The 19550-nt window shown below is 37.5% G+C and overlaps 2 protein-coding genes across 4 annotated transcripts in view; one reads left to right on the top strand and one right to left on the bottom strand.

Moving 5' to 3' along the window:
* Positions 1-12112, bottom strand: part of abcc1 (ATP-binding cassette, sub-family C (CFTR/MRP), member 1) — a 45371-nt gene extending 33259 nt beyond the window's left edge. For all 3 annotated transcript variants that reach the window (XR_007899062.1, XM_051715559.1, XM_051715558.1), the window contains exons 1-10: positions 11978-12112; positions 8429-8605; positions 8148-8273; positions 7749-7886; positions 3642-3767; positions 3461-3522; positions 3071-3202; positions 2734-2961; positions 1817-1994; positions 1180-1341 (exon numbers count right to left, since the gene is read on the bottom strand). Coding sequence is in view for 2 of the 3 variants with exons in the window: in XM_051715559.1 (XP_051571519.1) it covers positions 1180-1341; positions 1817-1994; positions 2734-2961; positions 3071-3202; positions 3461-3522; positions 3642-3767; positions 7749-7886; positions 8148-8273; positions 8429-8605; positions 11978-12025 (1377 nt within the window). In the remaining variant the exon portion in view is untranslated. The remainder of the gene's footprint in view (positions 1-1179; positions 1342-1816; positions 1995-2733; positions 2962-3070; positions 3203-3460; positions 3523-3641; positions 3768-7748; positions 7887-8147; positions 8274-8428; positions 8606-11977) is intronic.
* Positions 12113-12823: 711 nt separating this feature from the next.
* Positions 12824-17023, top strand: LOC127451129 (THAP domain-containing protein 6-like). Its single transcript, XM_051715570.1, has 4 exons — positions 12824-12954; positions 13280-13472; positions 13557-13661; positions 16046-17023. The coding sequence occupies exons 1-4, from the start codon at positions 12875-12877 to the stop codon at positions 16202-16204; spliced, it is 537 nt and encodes a 178-aa protein (XP_051571530.1). The 5' UTR covers positions 12824-12874; the 3' UTR covers positions 16205-17023.
* Positions 17024-19550: the final 2527 nt, after the last annotated feature.

Raw genomic sequence — 19550 nt, 5'->3', positions numbered from 1 at the left:
TATTTATTTTCTTGGCAGATAACTTTAACAAATACTTTACCAGGTAGTTAATTGGCAGTTCATTTAAAAATTTAATTTCTGTAATCACTGCTCACCCTTGATTCTGTATGAATTTTTCTCTTGCTGTGGAACAAAAAAGGAGATGTTAAGCAAAACGTTTAGTCTCAGTCACCATTCAGTCACTGCATCTTGTTTTTCATTCAATGTAAGTGAATGGTGACTGAAACTCCCTAATATCTCCTTTTGATATTCACTGAAATAAGAAAGTCATACAGGTTTGCAACAGCATTAAGTGATGACAATTTTAATTTTTGAGTGAAATATCTCAAATAAAAACTCATATTACGTTAAAAATGTCCATTTAAAGTTGACAAGATGTATTGAAAATGTTAACAGATTAAATTATGAAAGAGAAGGAGAGGGAGAGACGCTGTGCTGCTGCTTTCCTCCGATTGGCCTGAATAACTCGCAGCATCATGCAGCTTGCTCTGTCTTGTCTGTCCGTGCACTGTCAGTGTCCCCTTTGCTCCGCGACGTTATCACTGTGTGAGAAAAGGGACGTGTGTCCTGAGAGCGTGAGAACAGTGTCATTTACCTTGGCAGCCCTAGATCTAGAGAGATGGAGATATAACAGGTATAACTCTGCAGCTGAGTAGTTCAGTTAGCTTTACAATTATTGTCAAAGGTAGTGTAAAATAAGGAAGCGCAACGATTTGAAAGGCGTCAAAAGACCGCTCAAACCTTGCACGCTTGCAAATTGCAACTTTGACAGCTTTGTCATTTATAAGCAGGAGCGACTGTTAGATACGCAAAACAACGGCATTTGCATTTCGGATTAACGGGTTTATAAAGGTTTATAAATGTGTAACATCGTAAGTTCAGTAAAAATGCGCTTTCCTGCACGCGCTCACACTAAACTCCAGCGTCAGCTGCTAAATGCTGGCTGCACGAGAGAGAGAGAGAGAGAGAGAGAGAGAGAGAGAGAGAGAGAGAGAGAGAGAATGGTTTTGACTCATGCAGATTCTGCTGTTTTCAGCGTCTCCTCTATTCACGCCCCAAAATTTAAGAACTCAGCAAAAGAAATTTAAGACTTCTTGTAATTTATTTAAGTTATTTAAGACTTTTAAAGGACCCGTGGACACCCTGTTTACAGAAAGACCCAGTTGTGTGGGCACATACCTGCCACAGGAAGTAGAGGGCCAGGATAACCTGCAAAGGTGCCGACCAGATCATGTTGATATAGGTGATGAGGTCCATGAACCGCTGAGCGTCCACTGACATTAGATTCACGATCTCTCCCACAGTGGATGTGCGACGAGCAGCGTTGGTAATGACCAAGGCCTTGACAAAATAAAGGACAATATTTAAAAGTTTCTGTCTCTGAAAAGTCCAAGACAGATTCTGATCATTGACTAGGCATTGTTGACGAGTAAATGTAATGTAATTAATTGAGCAGATTTTCCAGCTTAGTTTAAATTTTGGGATTGGTAAGAAGCTTTCAGTTCAGTATGTTTACACAGTACAATTAACTCTTCTCTCTAATGAAAAGTTTGATTCCTTTTGATATGACCGTTTAAAGCATGCTATTAACAATAAAACAGCGTCTGTCAGTTACGAATCTTTCTCTATATGCATTTGCTTTGGCATTTTACAGATGCTTTTATCCTAAGTGATATATTCAAGTTATACATTTTACTATTTTACAAGGTATAGCTAAATGATGTTCCCCCTGGAAAATCATCTTCAAATTTGCAAAACACCTGTTTACACCCTGTTACACACACTTTAGACACACAGATACAGAGAGACCATTTACCTTCCTGTATACAGCACCAACAATGGCCGTACGTAACCTCATACCAGTCACAAAGCAAACGTGGAAATACTTCTGCAGAATGAGGGTTTGCACACAGGTACAAACAAACAACAGGGTGGTGTAGAAGTAGCCATGCCACGAGGGGGCACTGGAATCATTCACAAACTGGATCAGCAGCCTAAGATACAGAAGACCAAGTTTACGTGAGCATTGATTAAAACATCAATCCTGTTAGCCTAAGCAGAATGCAGTTCTACTGGATTCAATTACGTGAAAAGTGGGCTAACTGGTTAAAGGCACACTGAGGCAGGTGACAAGTATTACGGTATTACTTTCAGAGGATTAGAGAGGATTTGAACATGGTCCACTGCACAATTTGACGACACAATTTTCAGCATGCCAAAACAAACTCTACACGGGAGCTCTTTTAAGAGGGTCACAGCTGCTGTTTTGAAAGTGTAGCCTTCCCTCAGAGTTAAAAGTTATTTCAAACCGTATGACTGTGGAAGCAGAGAGGGAACGCTTGGCCTTTCCTCTGTACAGTATTATCACTCTAGACCATTGGTTATCAACTGGTTTTACTTCATGACCAAGATTTTACATTGGACATCCAGTGGTGACAACACAGAACCAAAATTGTTTATCGTACAAAAGTATGATAAAAATGGTTGGTCCATGGTTAAATATTGAAATTCTTTAAAATATGTCATGCAACCTATCTATGTTGGTTCTGCCTTTTACTGCACACTGACCTTTGAAGTAAACAACAACAAAAGATATGGGAAGCCTTTTCTCTTCCCTTTAAAAAGTTGATAAGATCATTAGTGTTATGCTATTTTAACTATGAACAATTTAATAGTTATTTGCATTTGCATTCATCTTACACAGAGGTCTTACAGAAAGATGGAGGGTCATACCTGAGAATCTCAGGTCCGACAAACATTAGGATGTCATGTGCAATCTTATAAAGAGAGCTGATAAGAAAGTATGGTCCAAAAGTTCGGCAGAGAGCGCAGAAGAGAGAAGGCTCGCCAGTTTTCTGAAGGGTTTTCACAAGCAGAATCTCTGACTCTTCTATTGGTTGTCCATCCTTCTTTTCTTGATTTGCTGCCCGTTTTGGGGAGTAGAGGGTCTTATCTACTGACCTAATAAAAACAATAACCCAAACAGAGGATTAGTACATTTAAATTCACAGACTTATCCTTGTATCCTTGAAGAAAAAAATAAATAAAAAAATACTCTTTTGAATCTGACCTTTTGACCTTGTGGCATTCTTGGTCCCAGCACCGCACCAGCTGTGGCACCACTCTCTGAGATTTATCCTCCGAGTTGAGCGACCACAGATCCTTCTCCTCCAGAGGCCTTTTATAACCCTTAACCATCAACCTGTCAAGACAAGAAAGACACTCTTTCTTGAAGTTAACTCACTATCAAAAATCCAGATCCAGCCTGAATACAACCTTCAAACATAAGCAAAAGTAATCACAATCATTCAGTTCCTTTTTGCCCATTTTATTGATTCAGACAGTAGAAAGAGGAGAGGAAATAATGTCGAAAAGAGGTAAGAAAAGAATCAGAAAATGATGCAAGCTGGACTCTTCTCTAAAAAGTGCTGTTATAAATCCAGTCAATCATTTTGCTCACCCTGTGATCCACCAGAAAGTGATCTTGGACAGGAAGGAAGCTCCCGACTCTGGACATGGATTCTGTACACAATTTAACAGTATAATAATTCAGAGTACTGCTCAGTTATTCAATGCTCAGAAATTATATTTCTATTATTAACATAAAAGAAAAATCTGAAAGTTCTATAAAGTTCACTAACTAAGTCTTTGACAGCCTGTGAAAAGAGTGGAGGCTGGTCGGACAAGCAGGACAAGATCAGTGAGATGAGCAGCAAGGCGTAATATATGTAGAAGGTGGTATATCTGAACACATCCACACTGGAAGGCTGAAAGGAAAGATCATATGAACAAACAAGCTTTTAGTATATTGATATTTAGTTTTTGCAATAATGCAATATATAAATACATATATATATATTTTAGAGCTGTCAAAATTATCATGTTAATGCATGCGATTCATTAAAGTTTAACGTGTAAAAAAAACTTTTAATCGCAATTAACGCATTTACTGTTAATAAAGCATAAACAAGCATAAACACTGTTTAGAAGGGCTGAACCTTTGTAATGTTCCACCACAAACACAAACAGCAGTGATTCAGTGTCAGTGATAAAATTATGGAGACAGGACTCTTAATGCTATTTGATGTACAAAACAAGCCCAGATGAGACTTGTGGTAGAAATCAAGTCTTTTTTAGGCAATTTAAGGCGAATTTTAATTATCACAAAAGCACAGCAAGTCTTAACTATTACCAAAATGCGTTTTTGTCTGCCGGCACTTTTCATGTGGCGTTCAAAGTGTTCATGTGGAGTTCAAAGCGTTGACGCCCTCACGCAAATCATGAACGTGGCTTCACGATTGCTGTAGCAAAGCAGCTGCCGGCTGATTAATATTGTGGAGTATGAGAGTTTAGGGGATTTAATGTGCATTGTAATGAATATGCAACCTACAGTGCTGTGAAAAAGTATTTGCCCCTATCCTGATTTTTTCTGTTTCTGTGTATACTAAACGTAATCTAACATAAAACACAGGCAATCTGAGTAAACACAAAATACAGTTTTTAAATGATAATGTTATTTATTGAAGCAAAAAAGTTATCCAATACCAAATGGGCCTGTGTGAAATGTATTTGCCCCCTTAGTTACTAAATTCCCAAATCTATGAAACTGCATTCATAATGGGGTTCAGCTGGACTAGACACACCCAGGCCTCATTACTGCCAGCCCTTTTCAATCAAATCATCACCTAAATAGAACATTTTCAGCAGCATGAAGTTGGCTAAAAGGTCTCACCCAGTAGCACACTATGCCAAAGTTGAAAGAAATTCCAGAAATGATGAGGAAAAAGGTGATTGAATACATCAGTCTGGGAAGGGTTACAAAGCTATTTCAGAGGCTCTGGGACTCCAAAGAACCACAGTGAGATACATCACCTCCATATGGAGACAACTTGGCACAATAGTGAACCTTCCTAGAAGTGGCCAACCTTCCAAAATTCCTCCAAGAGCACAGCGATGACTCATCCAGAAAGTCACAAAAAACCCAAGAACATCATCCAAGGAACTGCAAGCCTCTCTCGCATCAATAAAGGTCACTGTTAATGACTCCACTATCAGAAAGACACTGGCCAAGAATGCCATCAATGGAAGGGTGGCGAGGCGAAAACCACTACTAACCCAGAAAAACATAAAGGCTCATCTATATGTTGCCAAAACACACCTTGATGGTCCTCAATCCTTTTGGGAGAATATTCTGTAGACTGATGAGTTGAAAGTGGAACTGTTTGGAAGACAGGTGTCCCGTTACATCTGGTGTAAATCAAACGCAGAATTCCACAAAAAGAACATCATACCTACGGTCAAGCATGGTGGTGGTAATGTGATGGTGTGGGGATGCTTTGCTGCTTCAGGGCCAGGGCGACTTGCAATAATTGAGGGAAACATGAATTCTGCTCTCTACCAGAAAATCCTCAAAGAGAATGTCCAGTCATCAGTCAGCGAGTTGAAGCTCAAGCGCAAATGGATTATGCAGAAAGACAATGATCCAAAGCACAGGAGTAAGTCCACCCCTGAATGGCTCAAAAGAAGAAAAATTTTAGTTTTGGAGTGGCCTAGTGAAAGTCCTGACTTGACCCCAATTGAGATGCTTTGGCCGGACCTTAAACTGGCAGTTCATGCTCAAACCCTCCAATGTGGCTGAACTTAAGCAGGTCTGCAAAGAAGAGTGGGCCAAAATTCCACCACAGCATTGTGAAAGACTGATCTCCAGTTATCGGAAGCATTTGGTTGCAGTTGTTGCTGCTAAAGTTGGCACAACCAGCTATTAAGTTTAAGTGGGCAGTTCGTTTTTCATATGGGTGATAAAGGTGTTGGATAACTTTTTTGCTTCAATAAAAAAATATATATATGAAAACTGTATTTTGTGTTTACTCAGGTTGCCTTTGTTTTATGTTATATATCGTTTGAAGATCTAAAACAATTTAGTATGAGATATACACAAAAACAGAAGAAATCAGGAAGGGGGCAAATGCTTTTTAACAGAGCTGTATGTGAGGACTAGTTCTTTCAATTAGTCAACCTCCCCTTAAACTTTGGGAAAAGTTTAATGTTTCTTGAATTGCCGGGACGAGCCGAGTGACTCCAGTCAGGCCTCCTAAGCAACCAATTGGCCCGGTTGCTAGGGTGGGTAGAGTCACGTTGGGTTAAGCTCCTCGTGGTCACTATAATGTTGTTCTCGCTCTCAGTGGGGCGCGTGGCGAGTTGTGCGTGGATGCCACGGAGAATAGCATGAGCCTCCACATGTGCTATGTCTCCGCGGTAACACGCTCAACAAGTAAAGTGAAAAAATGCGTGGATTGACTGTCTCAGATGCGGAGGCAACGAGATTCGTCCTCCGCCACCCGGATTGAGGCGAGTCACTACGCCACCACAAAGACTTAGAGCACATTGGGAATTGGGCATGTCAAATTGGGGAGAAAAAGGGGAGAAAATAATAAATAAAATAAAAAGTTTCTTGAATTGGTGCTATTTTAGTGCATTTCTATCTTTATACTGTGGAAGGCTTTGTTTGGAAAATGTTAATAAAGCATTATATTGTTACATATTATTTTGTTTTATTTCCTAAGAAAGAAAGAAAGAAATGCATTTTGACAGGAAAAGAAGTACATATAGTCAAATTTTAGCACTTTCAAAATATGCAATAAATCGCAATTAACAAAATATTTTAAAAAATTGTAATCGACTGATAGCACTATTATCCATCTATCTCTCTCTCTCTCTCTCTCTCAGAGAGAGAGAGAGATAGAGAGAGCGCGCGTTGTCACGGTACCAAAATTTCAGTAATCGGTACGAGTGATAATTTCAGTTCTCGATACCAATTTCGATACCACAGAAAAAAATGTGCTAATATGATAATGTGCTTTTGAACGCACTCTTTTAGCCTATTTAAAATTAAATTTCAATGTAAATAATAAAAGATATGCATGTTTCCTTCAAGTGTTTCTAACACTTGTTTGTTTTTAAGCAGGGCCCTACTGAAATCTGTTTTCCTTTTTTTAATTATTTTTCCATAATTCCATGTTTTAAAGTTTAATTTCATTTAATTATCAAAATGGTGTCTAATCAAAATATCTTCCTTAAACTTTTAAAAACTTTTAACAAGTTAAATATAGAACAATTACTTATCAATATACCATTGCATTTTTAACAAACTTTTATTAAGCACTCTGGCTTGTGATATATTGCTTATTTTTTATTATTAATACAATCATTATTTATTATTATTATTATTATAAATATTTCTATAGTGAGGATTACATTTTACTATACAGTTATAATATATTTCTGTTGTAACTTCTTAAATTTCAGGCGTTTAGCTTTTATTATGAATCGTGCTTTTACTTTGACATGTATTTTTGACGGAAGTTTAACCTCTCTGGATAAACAGTTCACTACATGGCCCAATGTGATCGTTAAAGTGCAAATGCTGTGATTTAATTATACAAATTATATCAAAATAACACTTCAGAGTGGATTAGTGCTCTGCTCTGTCATCTCTCATACAACGAGAATGATTCTCATAGTCTGTGGGGTTTCCAGTTTATGAGCGGTCTGCTTCATACATTCATTTAAAGCTCATGCAGCTCATACAGACTAAGATTGCAGCATTTCACAGTTTAATAATCACACTAGGGCATATCATGATTTTAATTTGATTAGTTGTGCATTTCAGTGTAAAAGGAGTATCAGAGCACACGTTCAAATAAGCGTGTGAGCATTTGTTTAAACAAAAAAATAGAAATCATATTTACTTCATTAAGTGCATGAAGAATCTTGGAGCGAAAGGTGACAGTAGCGCACACTATGGTGACCAGCCAAAAATTGAGCATCACCCCTGATGACTGGACCCCCTTCATCCGCTCATTCTGGATAAAGAATGTAGCCAGCAACTGAAACACACATAAAGACAGAAATTAAACACTACAGTTTTGTAAATGTCAGGCTAATAAAAGATACTGCACAGACAAATTATCTAACTATAAACTAAAATCTGACCCAGAGCATGATTGTAGGTCTAGTTTTACTTTCCATGTCATAGGCAATGAGGAACAAGCTCATGTAAATTTGAATATGAAATCAGAGCGAGAAAAATAATCTACAAGCAAAGTAGTTTTATTGAGCACTTCATTTTGTGAAAGAACAGGTCTCACCATTGTAATGCCAAGCACTGTGGGGCTGACCAGGTAGACAGGAGCAATGGCAGCACCTTGGCTTCTTTCCCAGAAAGAGTAGAAAACATCTGCCCAGCAGATAAGCCATAGGGCAAACCCAATAACCTTTAGGGGGAGAGTCACATGACCTTGAAACAGCTTTTGACTTGGCAGAGTTATCAGGGAATACACTCGCAAAGAAAGCCACTAGATAAAACGTGAATAGTTTTGTTGCGTTATTGAATGCAAAAACAACCAGAAGCCTGTTTTCTACTACTCACTGTTTTGGCTCTATTGAGGTGTGTCATGCATATGTATCCATGGTCATGGGTTTTGAGGTATAGGATGTAGAATGGTGCTAACAGCCAGAGGTAGAGGCATGGTATCCAAACCAGCACTGTGTTCTGGTAACATGGTGTCAGGTCTGGATTGGGTGTTTGCCATGTCCGGTTCCAATCCTGAAAACATAGAAGGACAAAAGGGGGTTCCATACTATTCCATAAGAAAGAAGATTCCTTTGACGAAACATAGAAACAAAGTAACAACTGGAGATGACCAAGTGTTCAGACTTTGTTGACTGACAAAGCACACAAAGACCTAATGATGTGTGCAAGGAACTGAGAAGAACAAACACTTCAGAACTCTGTCTTGAGTGGATTTTTCAAAGAACCAAGAAAATAACTTTTTCTGTGCTTTGGAGCATACCAGAGTGTCTTCAGCATACTTCTTGCCAAAATAAGTCTCTTTTAAGCAGTGACAACAGTACATTGCTAAAGAATGCTGAACCTTTCATTACAATGAAAATCAAATCAGTTTTCTCTGTTGGGTGCACTTCTTTGCATTATCATGTCCTGAGACGAAAACAGGAACATATCAATAAATAAAGTGCTTATTTTATTTATTTATTTTCAAGACAAGGACATGAAATATGATTTTCATTACATTTGAAATGTCAAAGTAAATGCATTTAACATTTAATCTATAATGGCTCTAATGGGGTGAGTCTCACAAAACCGGTCAAGAAAATTTCAAGGACATAAATCAAGTGATAAATAAGAAATGTCCTTTAAATATATTATTAACAATTTCAATATGTTATTTAAAATATTTATATATCATACTCATATTTTTTTCTATTTATTTTGGGGTAAAATATGACCTGTACTTGAAAGCTTTCAAGATTCACCACATGACTTTATACACTGGCGGCCAAAAGTTTTTTTTACTTTTATTCACCAAAGTGGCATTCAACTGATCACAATGTATAGTCAGGACATTAATAACATGAAAAATTACTATTACAATTTGAAAAAAAAAATGTTCAGAACTTAAAAGTGTTCTCAAAAAATCCTGCACATGCAGCAATGACAGCTTTGCAGATCCTTGGCATTCTAGCTGTCAGTCTGTCCAGATACTCAGATGACATTTCACCCCACCCTTCCTGTAGCACTTTCCATAGATGTGGCTGTCTTGTCGAGGCACTTCTCACGCACCTTACAGTCTAGCTGATCCCACAAAAGCTCAATGGGGTTAAGATCCATAACACTCTTTTCCAGTTATCTGTTGTCCAATGTCTGTGTTTCTTTGCCCACTCTAACCTTTTATTTTTGTTTTCTGTTTCAAAAGTGGCTTTTTCTTTGAAAAAACAGTGATTGACTGACGGGTTTCTCGAGAAAGCTGTTTCTTTTTTTTTTTGCCATTTTTGACCTAATATTGACCTTAAGACATGCCAGTCTATTCCATACTGTGCAACTCAAAAACAAACACAAAGACAATGTTAAGATTCATTTAATGAACCAAATAGCTTTCAGCAGTGTTTGATATAATAACAAGTGATTTTCTACAACCAAATTAGCAATTTAGCATGATTACTCAAGGATAAGGTGTTGGAGTGATGGCTGCTGGAAATGGGGTCTGTCTAGATTTGATCAAAAATGACTTTTTTCAAACAGTGATGGTGCTGTTTTTTACATCAGTAATGTCCTGACTATACTTTGATTAGCTGAATGCCACTTTGGTGAATTAAAGTACCAATTTCCTTCAGAAACAGCTAAATCTGTACATTATTCCAAACTTTTGGCTGCCAGTGTATATAAATAAAACTTTAAAAATCTTCTAATCTCTCACAGCACTTTGTGATCGGGCAAACAAAAGAGTAACAATGCAAACACAAAGCAGATGACAGCATTTCAAGAAAACATACAACACACTTTCTTGGTATTCAGTCATTTTTTAGTATGATTCATAATTCAATGTTTTGCCCCTCTTATCCTGAAGGACAAAATTTAACCTACTGTCTGTATCTGTCAGACAACATCTTGCAATCCATTGACATATCAGAAGTAAACCTTCCACAAACTGGAATATAAACTATTAAACATCAATTAATTTAATTCTGTCTGAATGTAACTAATAATTATCTACCTTGTCTAATGTAAATTAGCTGGAATTTGAGGCATTAGCTAACCAAAAAACAAACAAGTCATACATCGACCAGCCACAACATTAAAACCACCTGCCTAATACTGTGCAGGTCCTCCTCGTGCTGCCCAAACAGCGCTAACCCGCATCTCAGAATAGCATTCTGAGATTATATTCTTCTCACCACAATTGTACAGAGCGGTTATCTGAGTTACCATAGACTTTGTCAGTTCGAACCAGTCTGGCCATTCTCTGTTGACCTCTCTCATCAACAAGGCATTTCCATCCATGTTTTTTGTTTTTGGCACCATTCTGAGTAAATTCTAGAGACTGTTGTGTGTGAAAATCCCAGGAGATCAGCAGTTACAGAACTATTCAAACCAGCCCATCTGACACCAACAATCATGCCACAGTTCAAATCACTGAGATCACATTTTTTCCCCATTCTGATGTTTGATGTGAACATTAACTGAAGCTCCTGACCCATATCTGCCTGATATTATACACTGCACTGCACTGCTGCCACACTATTGGCTGATTAGGAAATCGCATGGATGATTGTTGGTGCCAGACGGGCTGGTTTGAGTGTTTCTGTAACTGTTGATCTCCTGGGATTTTCACGCAGAACAGTCTCTAGAATTTATGGTGCCAAAAACAAAAAACATCCAGTGAGCGGCAGTTCTGTGGATGGAAACGCCTTGTTGATGAGAGAGGTCAACAGAGAATGGCCAGACTGTTTGGAAATGACAAAGTCTATGGTAACTCAGATAATCACCCTGAACAATTGTGGTCTGAAGAATATCATCTCAGAATGCTATTTTGAGATGCGGGTTGGCGGCACTAGGGGGACCTACACAATATTAGGCAGGTGGTTTTAATGTTGTGGCTGATCGGTGTATCATCAAGTAGTCAACTCTTCTGATTTACACTGATAAAACACTGTGAGCAGGTGTCAGTGTTACACATCACATATATTTTCCCTAATGCTTTTAAAGTGACGGTTACAATGTCATTAAGAGCTATGAGCAAAACAGACTGAAAGTCCATACTGAGTTTCATGCATTCATGGTGGTGTGCTTTCCAGCTAACCGGTTAGCTTAGCAAGTGATGTCGTGTCTCGAACCCTAGTTATCTGTCTACCTAGACAGCACTGTGGCCCTCATAAAAGCGTTCGAAGCGAGTCAAACTCAAGCGCGCGTCTTTGATACCCAAACATTTTCTGACCTTCAAAATAAATAAACCAAAGCGCATATGAGACCCACTATCTAAGTAGATAGCTCACTAGTTTGAGATACAGCCAGTGTATATATTGCTGTGCAACAAAAACCCGGCGAACCTTTACAGTCTGTTGAAAACTACATCTCACCGGATAAACGCAATTCGTGGCTGTGAAACGGTTTCTTACTTACCCAAAATGGATCAGAACCGTCCAAACTGCAGAAACTGTCAATACCCATTCGCCGTAGGAGATGATCTGTTACAGTGTGTGCTGGGGGTTACCTCCGTTTCATAACCACCCAAGTACTCCTTTCTGCAGACTGTAGCGCAATGACGTAGTGGATCTAATCCCATGCGTTTTGGATTTTAGTGACGTAGAGGATGCGCATGCGTATTCACATTTTAATGTTTTGGTTTATTGCTGTAATGTATTTAACGGTCATTAATTAATAAAGTATATATTTATATAACACACACATTTATTAGGGCTGCGCAAATTAATTAAAATAAAATCACTGTATGACATTAATCTGCAAAGGGCCACAACGATTAAATTAAATTAATAGATAAATCCAGCTGTTCACTTCAAAGTCTATGCACGCTGCTCTGTTCTGTCTTTATTGCGTATAAAGACACACGCCCCTGTATACAAATACACTCCATGGCATTTATGTACAGCGGAGGAGATGTTACAATGAGGAGCACATTATAGTGAGGAGTATATTGCTTCATTTAGATATTTGTTTTCTGTGGGTGCAGAGAAAAAACAAGGAAAAGTAATTTACGAAATCCATGGTTATTACCATTTTTAAAAGCTAAGCTATATTAAACAAATGCCTCAGTGTAATACTTTAATACTAAGTAATAATGTACTCAGTGTAACGCATAAAAACCAAAACATCCACTACGTCACCAGTATCTACTACGCAGAGGATTAGATCAACTACATCATCGCGCTACAGTCTGCAGCGAGGACCATAGAAATGTAAAATAGACGCCTCATTGGCCGCTGGATCGTACGTCAACGTCGTCGCCATATTGGATCGGGCAACTTGCCATAACTCTCAGGCAGCTGTATTGGAGAAAAGATGCCCGACTCGTGTGCAGCTTGGGGCTGTACAAACCGTCGCACAATCCAAACCAGATCTCGGGGGATTACCTTCCATAGGTAAGACTGAACAGTTGTTTCTGGTTGTATTTAGTCATTATAACATTGTTGAAAGCTTACTAGTTGCCCACCAGAGTCAGACTATTAATAGCTAGCGATAAAAAAGCTGAGACTTATAACGTTTACATGATTTCTTATAAAGTCTCATCTTATATTATAGTTTATATTATAAACTAAATTGCCCATAATCGAAATTTTGATATATATTGCCGTTTTTCTCCAAACCGACTTTTGTGACAAGCTAATCGTTTCGGCTGAGAGACTGACATATTGTAAATCTGACTGTAGTTAGTTGGCTAGCTAACTTTTCTAAAACTTTTTGAAGGTTTCCGAAAGAGAAACAGTTGAGGAGGCAGTGGGAAGTAGCTTTAAGAAGGGAAGCTTTTTCAGCCAGTGAGTCCTCTGTGCTATGCAGTGAGCACTTCAAGCCGGAGGACTTTGACAGGACAGGTCAGACTGTCAGGATGAGAGATGGAGCTAAACCATCTGTCTTCAGTTTCCCGACTCATCTCCAAAGAGTAGGTGTATCGATAGGCTATAATGATTTGGTCGCTTGTCATCAAATCGTGGCTCGTTTATATATATATTTTTTTCCATTTTAGCCAGTGGCAACCAGGACAACACAAGCCTCAAGGAAGGCTGAAGAGACCCTGTTAGTGGACTGTTCTCTACATTTCCAAGAGTCTGTACCCCCTCTGCCTAATGTTGTGAGTATTTTCACTAGTTAACCCCTGAACAATTGTGAGCATCATGGCTCTGGTCATATTCAAATCTCTCTCGCTCGCTGCCACTATTTTCAGACACATTCATGTATACACATGCATACATTGAAACATGCTGGTGTTGAATATGCTTCCCTGACACACACAAACCCACGGTGATGGCAGTGGGATTGAGGGGTGATGAGATTAAAGGATTATTATATGTATGAATTTTGTTGTTCATCTGAACACAAATTAAGATTTTTAGAAGAAGTTTTCAGATGTGGAGGGACTTAGAATGGAAGGAGATAGCAACCAACATTTTCAAAGTCCATAAATCATTTTTAGGCATGATAATAGTAATCCATATATAAGGCTCCAGATGCTTCCATTCTATTGATTTACCCATCCAAAAACTTATTCTAAAAATCTTCATTTGTGTTCAGATTAGTGCCCGACCGATATATCGGCCGATATCGGTATCTGCGTATATTTTACCAATATGAAAACTTTTTTTCCAGAACATATAATGCAGAAAACAATGCTTTAGAATTGGTGTCATTGCGTAGTTTGTCCAGCAGAGCGCACTCCAACTCCATTGTTTACAGAGCTGACTCTGTTTACAGGGTGGAGTTAACCGGTGTGGATTTGAGCAGTCTCTTCTAGTTAAATTGCTAACTAGTTTGTGAAATGCATACTTGAAAGTTAATAAAAAATATTAATAGTATTATATAACTAATATAATGTTAACCCTGTCCCTGACAACCATGTCACTCATGTTTATCACATCTGTTTGCTGTTAGCCAGCTATAGTTTGTCAGTGCAGTCAGTAATGTAGCAGATTGAAAGGTAAACATCAGAGCATCTTTTTGCAGCTCATCAGACAATGGTGCAGTGGTGGATTGTGTGTGGTGAGTGTTGATTTCACGCTTCGCTGTTACCTAGTTGGTGAGACGCAATGCTGGAAAGTAAATTAAGTCCATCTTTTACTCTCCGTGGCAACTTAAAGCTAACTAGGTAATCACGTAGCTACTTTCATTGTTGTCAGCTGAGTGGAAGTTAATGTGTAAACATGTATTCACCAAACTGTTTTGTTCAGTATTCACAGTTTGGTATCCCCTTCAACCGAACAATTCCAATCGTTGCATTTATAAAATGTGATATTTAAAAGTCTGGTTTTCCAGACATTAAAATAGGATACATAATAAAAGTAGATTTAATAAATAGTATATTTGCCCCGTGTAAATAATAATATATAGGAACTGCATCTAATATAAATGAGGGGTGATAAATACTAATACAACAGACTGGAAAAATAGACATTTATTCATTTTAAAATCCTATATATATATATATATATATATATATATATATATATATATATATATATATATATATTGAATGTGTTGAAACTTGACACCGAGCGATGCACCCTAAAAACGGCACTGTTAGAACGGTTTCATGCTGAAGAGCCGCTTAAAAGTAAGTTTTTTTTTTTTTTTTCTCTCTCGTAAATGTAAGTGAGTGTAAATGCCAACATCATCATATATGTCTAAAGGACTGATCAACCAAAACGTGAGCTCATTGATGTCATTAAATGAGTCTGCTTTTTTATTCCATAAGTTACTCCTGGTCGGAGGCTGCCATATATATTTAGTTTATATGTAGGGTTATGTCCTACATAAATGTAATAGTGCAACGCTCAAATATTTAGTAGAGCGTAAATTGTGACTTAGTGCCCATTTACGCCACAACTAGACTAAGTTGTAACATACGTATAGCTGTTGCAACCGGCCCCTGATGTTTATTTAGCTATTTATTTTATTTTAATTTATTCTTTATTTAAATGGTCAGCCATTGACTGATACTAAACATACAGTACTGATGTTTATTTAGCTATTTATTTTATTTTTATTCTTTATTTAAATGGTCAGCAGTTGACTTATACTAAACATACAGTACTGATGTTAAGCTATTTATTTTATTTTTATTTATTCTTTATTTAAATGGTCAGCATTTGACTGATACTAAACAGTACTGATGTTTCTTTAGCTATTTGTTTTATTTTGTTTATTCTTTATTTTAATTATCAGCATTTGACTGATATTAAACAGTACTGATGCTTATTTAGCTATTTATTTTATTTTTATTTATTCTTTATTTTCTCAGTGTTCATTTCTAGAATTTGATGACAATGTATAATAATAATGTCAAATGTTCTTTGTTAAAAATATTTAAGAAAGCAGCCTTCGGAGTACCTTTGCATAGTCATAACGGTGAAAAATCCACATAGAAAAGGTCTGTTTTCATTCCAGCTCAAAAATTAGCTATATCGGTGAGTGATGTGATATAAACATTACTCTAAACATTTTCAACCTTATTTCTACTAGGAACACTCCTATGCATTGCCTGCATCTCCTACTGGTCTAAAGGCCAGACTCTGTGAAGCCTTGGTTAGGGTGGAGAGTCTGGAGCGAGAGATGAGGAATGTGAAGGACCGAGAACGGAGGGCAAAGAACACAGTGCATGACCTTCTAGAGATCAGCTGAGCGATTTATTTGCCAGTCATCATTGGGGAAAGCCGTCAGAGTGTCCTTGATCAGTCAGTTTGTCTGAGCTGATATTGATTCAGATGATGTGTTTTTTCTCAGAGAGCACATTCAGGAAACAGTTGACAACCATCATTTTTTGGTCTTGTAATTAGTTGTGTCTGTCTTCCACAAACTAAGGCTGCACCACATTGCCAGACTGAACACTCTTAAATGACAGAGTGGCAACTCAAGAAAAAAAGCTGTGCATAAAAAGTTTTGTTCCAAGGATTTTAGCTCCCATCCCCGTTTTGTTAAAGAAGAGTATAACTTGTACAGGTGGGATCGGCTCTAGCCCCCCGCGACCCTACAAAGGATAAGCAATTATAGATGATTGATGGATGATATACCATATAGTCTATTATGCTATTATTATTAGATATTATTGTACTATTCACTACTCACTATTTTATTTACTTTATTATTGACTATTATACTACTCTTTGTACTACGTATACTATTTGCTATTATCAATCTATTATTATTATACTATTGTATTATATTATACTAATTTTATTGTACTATTCACTACTCACAATTTTATTTACTATTTTCTTTTTTATTGACTATATTCTACAATTTCTTTTATTGCTATAAAAATACAGAAAGCAGACTGACTGCCAGTGTCTCACTATTTGATTTGTATTTGCTGATTTTGATTTTGATGATCAATTATTAGTACTTAAAGATGCACTATTTATTTTTGTATTTCAAAGAGAACAAGCTTTGTTCTTACCCGGAGCACATGAAAAGCTAAAATTATGGGGTTGAATACAGAAAAAGCCATTTCCACAATGAAAAAATTTTATTCACATTTCATGTACATTAAATTATATTATATGAGGCACGTCTCCACAATTATTAACCAAGAAAAATAAGCTAAATCTATGCTTGACAAGCTTGAGTTTTCACAATTCCTGATGATAATGAATAATTTTCCAAGTATATCTATCGAGATTCTAAGTAACTGGAGACAGAAATTTTTTGTACTCCATGTAGATCATAAACCACTGAAATCGGCTGAGAAATGTAAACGTTATTGTGCTTTTTATCCAGAAAAACCGCAGCTCCCCCGATTACTTGTATTTTTTTACAGTGCAGTCTTGCCCGGTCCAGTATGGCGGACGCGTTGACGTATTAAGTTCGACATGTATTTGACGAAATACGATGTAATGAGGCGTCTATGTATTTATTACTATGGCGAGGACTCTCTGCCACTGCTGCTGTTATGATTCATTGGGACTGTATGGAAATGTAATACATAAACTGAAACATAGAGAGTGCTGTTGCCTCATCAATTTAAGTAACTCCACAATCCAAGGATGCGTTCCATTCAGAAGTGATTTATCCCTTGGCCCAATTCTCTTCAAAAAAATGAACATCAACTGAGTGCTTTGGAAGGCTGAAAGGTGTTAAGCTCAAAAATAAAGTTCTTATTCGAAATTCTTTTTGAAGCGATCTTACAACATGACTATCATGACTGTTCTCACTTTGAAGTGCCCTTCAAAGGCTGATTTATCTCTTTTGGAACGCAGGGAAAGTAACGCCCCCCATGAATCACAACGCGGTTGTATTGGCTGAAAGAACGTATGATTCATGTTGTCTTAACTATGTAAATATGACAAATAATAACTTTTATATGTCACATATCATATTGTTAAACTTGGGATATACCTGGTTAAATTGAACATTTATTTGTTCTGTTTTCTCCAGTTAGCTCACAAGCTAGCCGGTTAGCCTATTAGCTTAGCATAGTTTCTTCTCATCATTTTCATCACGTTTCTTTTCACTGTCGCCACCTATTAATATGGCAGTACGATTAAAGTCCAAGATGACATAAACAAAAAAGTTACTGAGTGCACATTTAAAGCCTAGTGTACACTGCAGGACTCCAGCTTGTCTTCTTTTTATGTTTTGAGTTGGCCACTTGTCTGCAATGAGAAGTCTCACGACCAACGCTCTTATAGTGTGCCCGCACTCCTGCAACACATGGAGACTAGTAGCAGAAGCTATGAGAGATTTCAAACCAGCTAGATATGGAGACAACTTATCATCAGGTGTTTTCTCCTGTGCAAATAAGTGCAATAAGCACGAATACGGGAGAGAGCCGTTCTTTCATGTTTGTTGACATGTTATCAAGAATAAACTGCGCGAGTTTATGAATTAATTTTGTTATCTTAAAATCTTTTGTTATCTTAAAATTAAGATGCATTTTGGGCGATTGACGGGATGACACTAATTACAGCTGTAATGGACGTTTTTTTTTTTTTTTTTTTTTTTGTTGTTGTTTGTTTTTTTGTTGTTGTTTTTTGCTGGTTATTTGCGATTTTAAGGGACATAAGCTTATGATCTAAACATTTTAAAAGCGAATGCAACAGGGACACATACAGGTGCATCTCAATAAATTAGAATGTCGTGGAAAAGTTCATTTATTTCAGTAATTCAACTCAAATTGTGAAACTCGTGTATTAAATAAATTCAATGCACACAGACTGAAGTAGTTTAAGTCTTTGGTTCTTTTAATTGTGATGATTTTGGCTCACATTTAACAAAAACCCACCAATTCACTATCTCAAAAAATTAGAATACATCATAAGACCAATAAAAAAAAAACATTTTTAGTGAATTGTTGGCCTTCTGGAAAGTATGTTCATTTACTGTATATGTACTCAATACTTGGTAGGGGCTCCTTTTGCTTTAATTACTGCCTCAGTTCGGCGTGGCATGGAGGTGATCAGTTTGTGGCACTGCTGAGGTGGTATGGAAGCCCAGGTTTCTTTGACAGTGGCCTTCAGCCCATCTGCATTTTTTGGTCTCTTGTTTCTCATTTTCCTCTTGACAATACCCCATAGATTCTCTATGGGGTTCAGGTCTGGTGAGTTTGCTGGCCAGTCAAGCACACCAATACCATGGTCATTTAACCAACTTTTGGTGCTTTTGGCAGTGTGGGCAGGTGCCAAATCCTGCTGGAAAATGAAATCAGCATCTTTAAAAAGCTGGTCAGCAGAAGGAAGCATGAAGTGCTCCAAAATTTCTTGGGAAACAGGTGCAGTGATTTGGTTTTCAAAAAACACAATGGACCAACACCAGCAGATGACATTGCACCCCAAATCATCACAGACTGTGGAAACTTAACACTGGACTTCAAGCAACTTGGGCTATGAGCTTCTCCACCTTTCCTCCAGACTCTAGGACCTTGGTTTCCAAATGAAATACAAAACTTGCTCTCATCTGAAAAGAGGACTTTGGACCACTGGGCAACAGTCCAGTTCTTCTTCTACTTAGCCCAGGTAATACGCCTCTGACA

Source organism: Myxocyprinus asiaticus, chromosome 14, assembly GCF_019703515.2.
Source record: "Myxocyprinus asiaticus isolate MX2 ecotype Aquarium Trade chromosome 14, UBuf_Myxa_2, whole genome shotgun sequence".
Taxonomy (NCBI): Eukaryota; Metazoa; Chordata; class Actinopteri; order Cypriniformes; family Catostomidae; genus Myxocyprinus; species Myxocyprinus asiaticus.
This window is presented reverse-complemented; position numbering and strand designations above follow the sequence as displayed.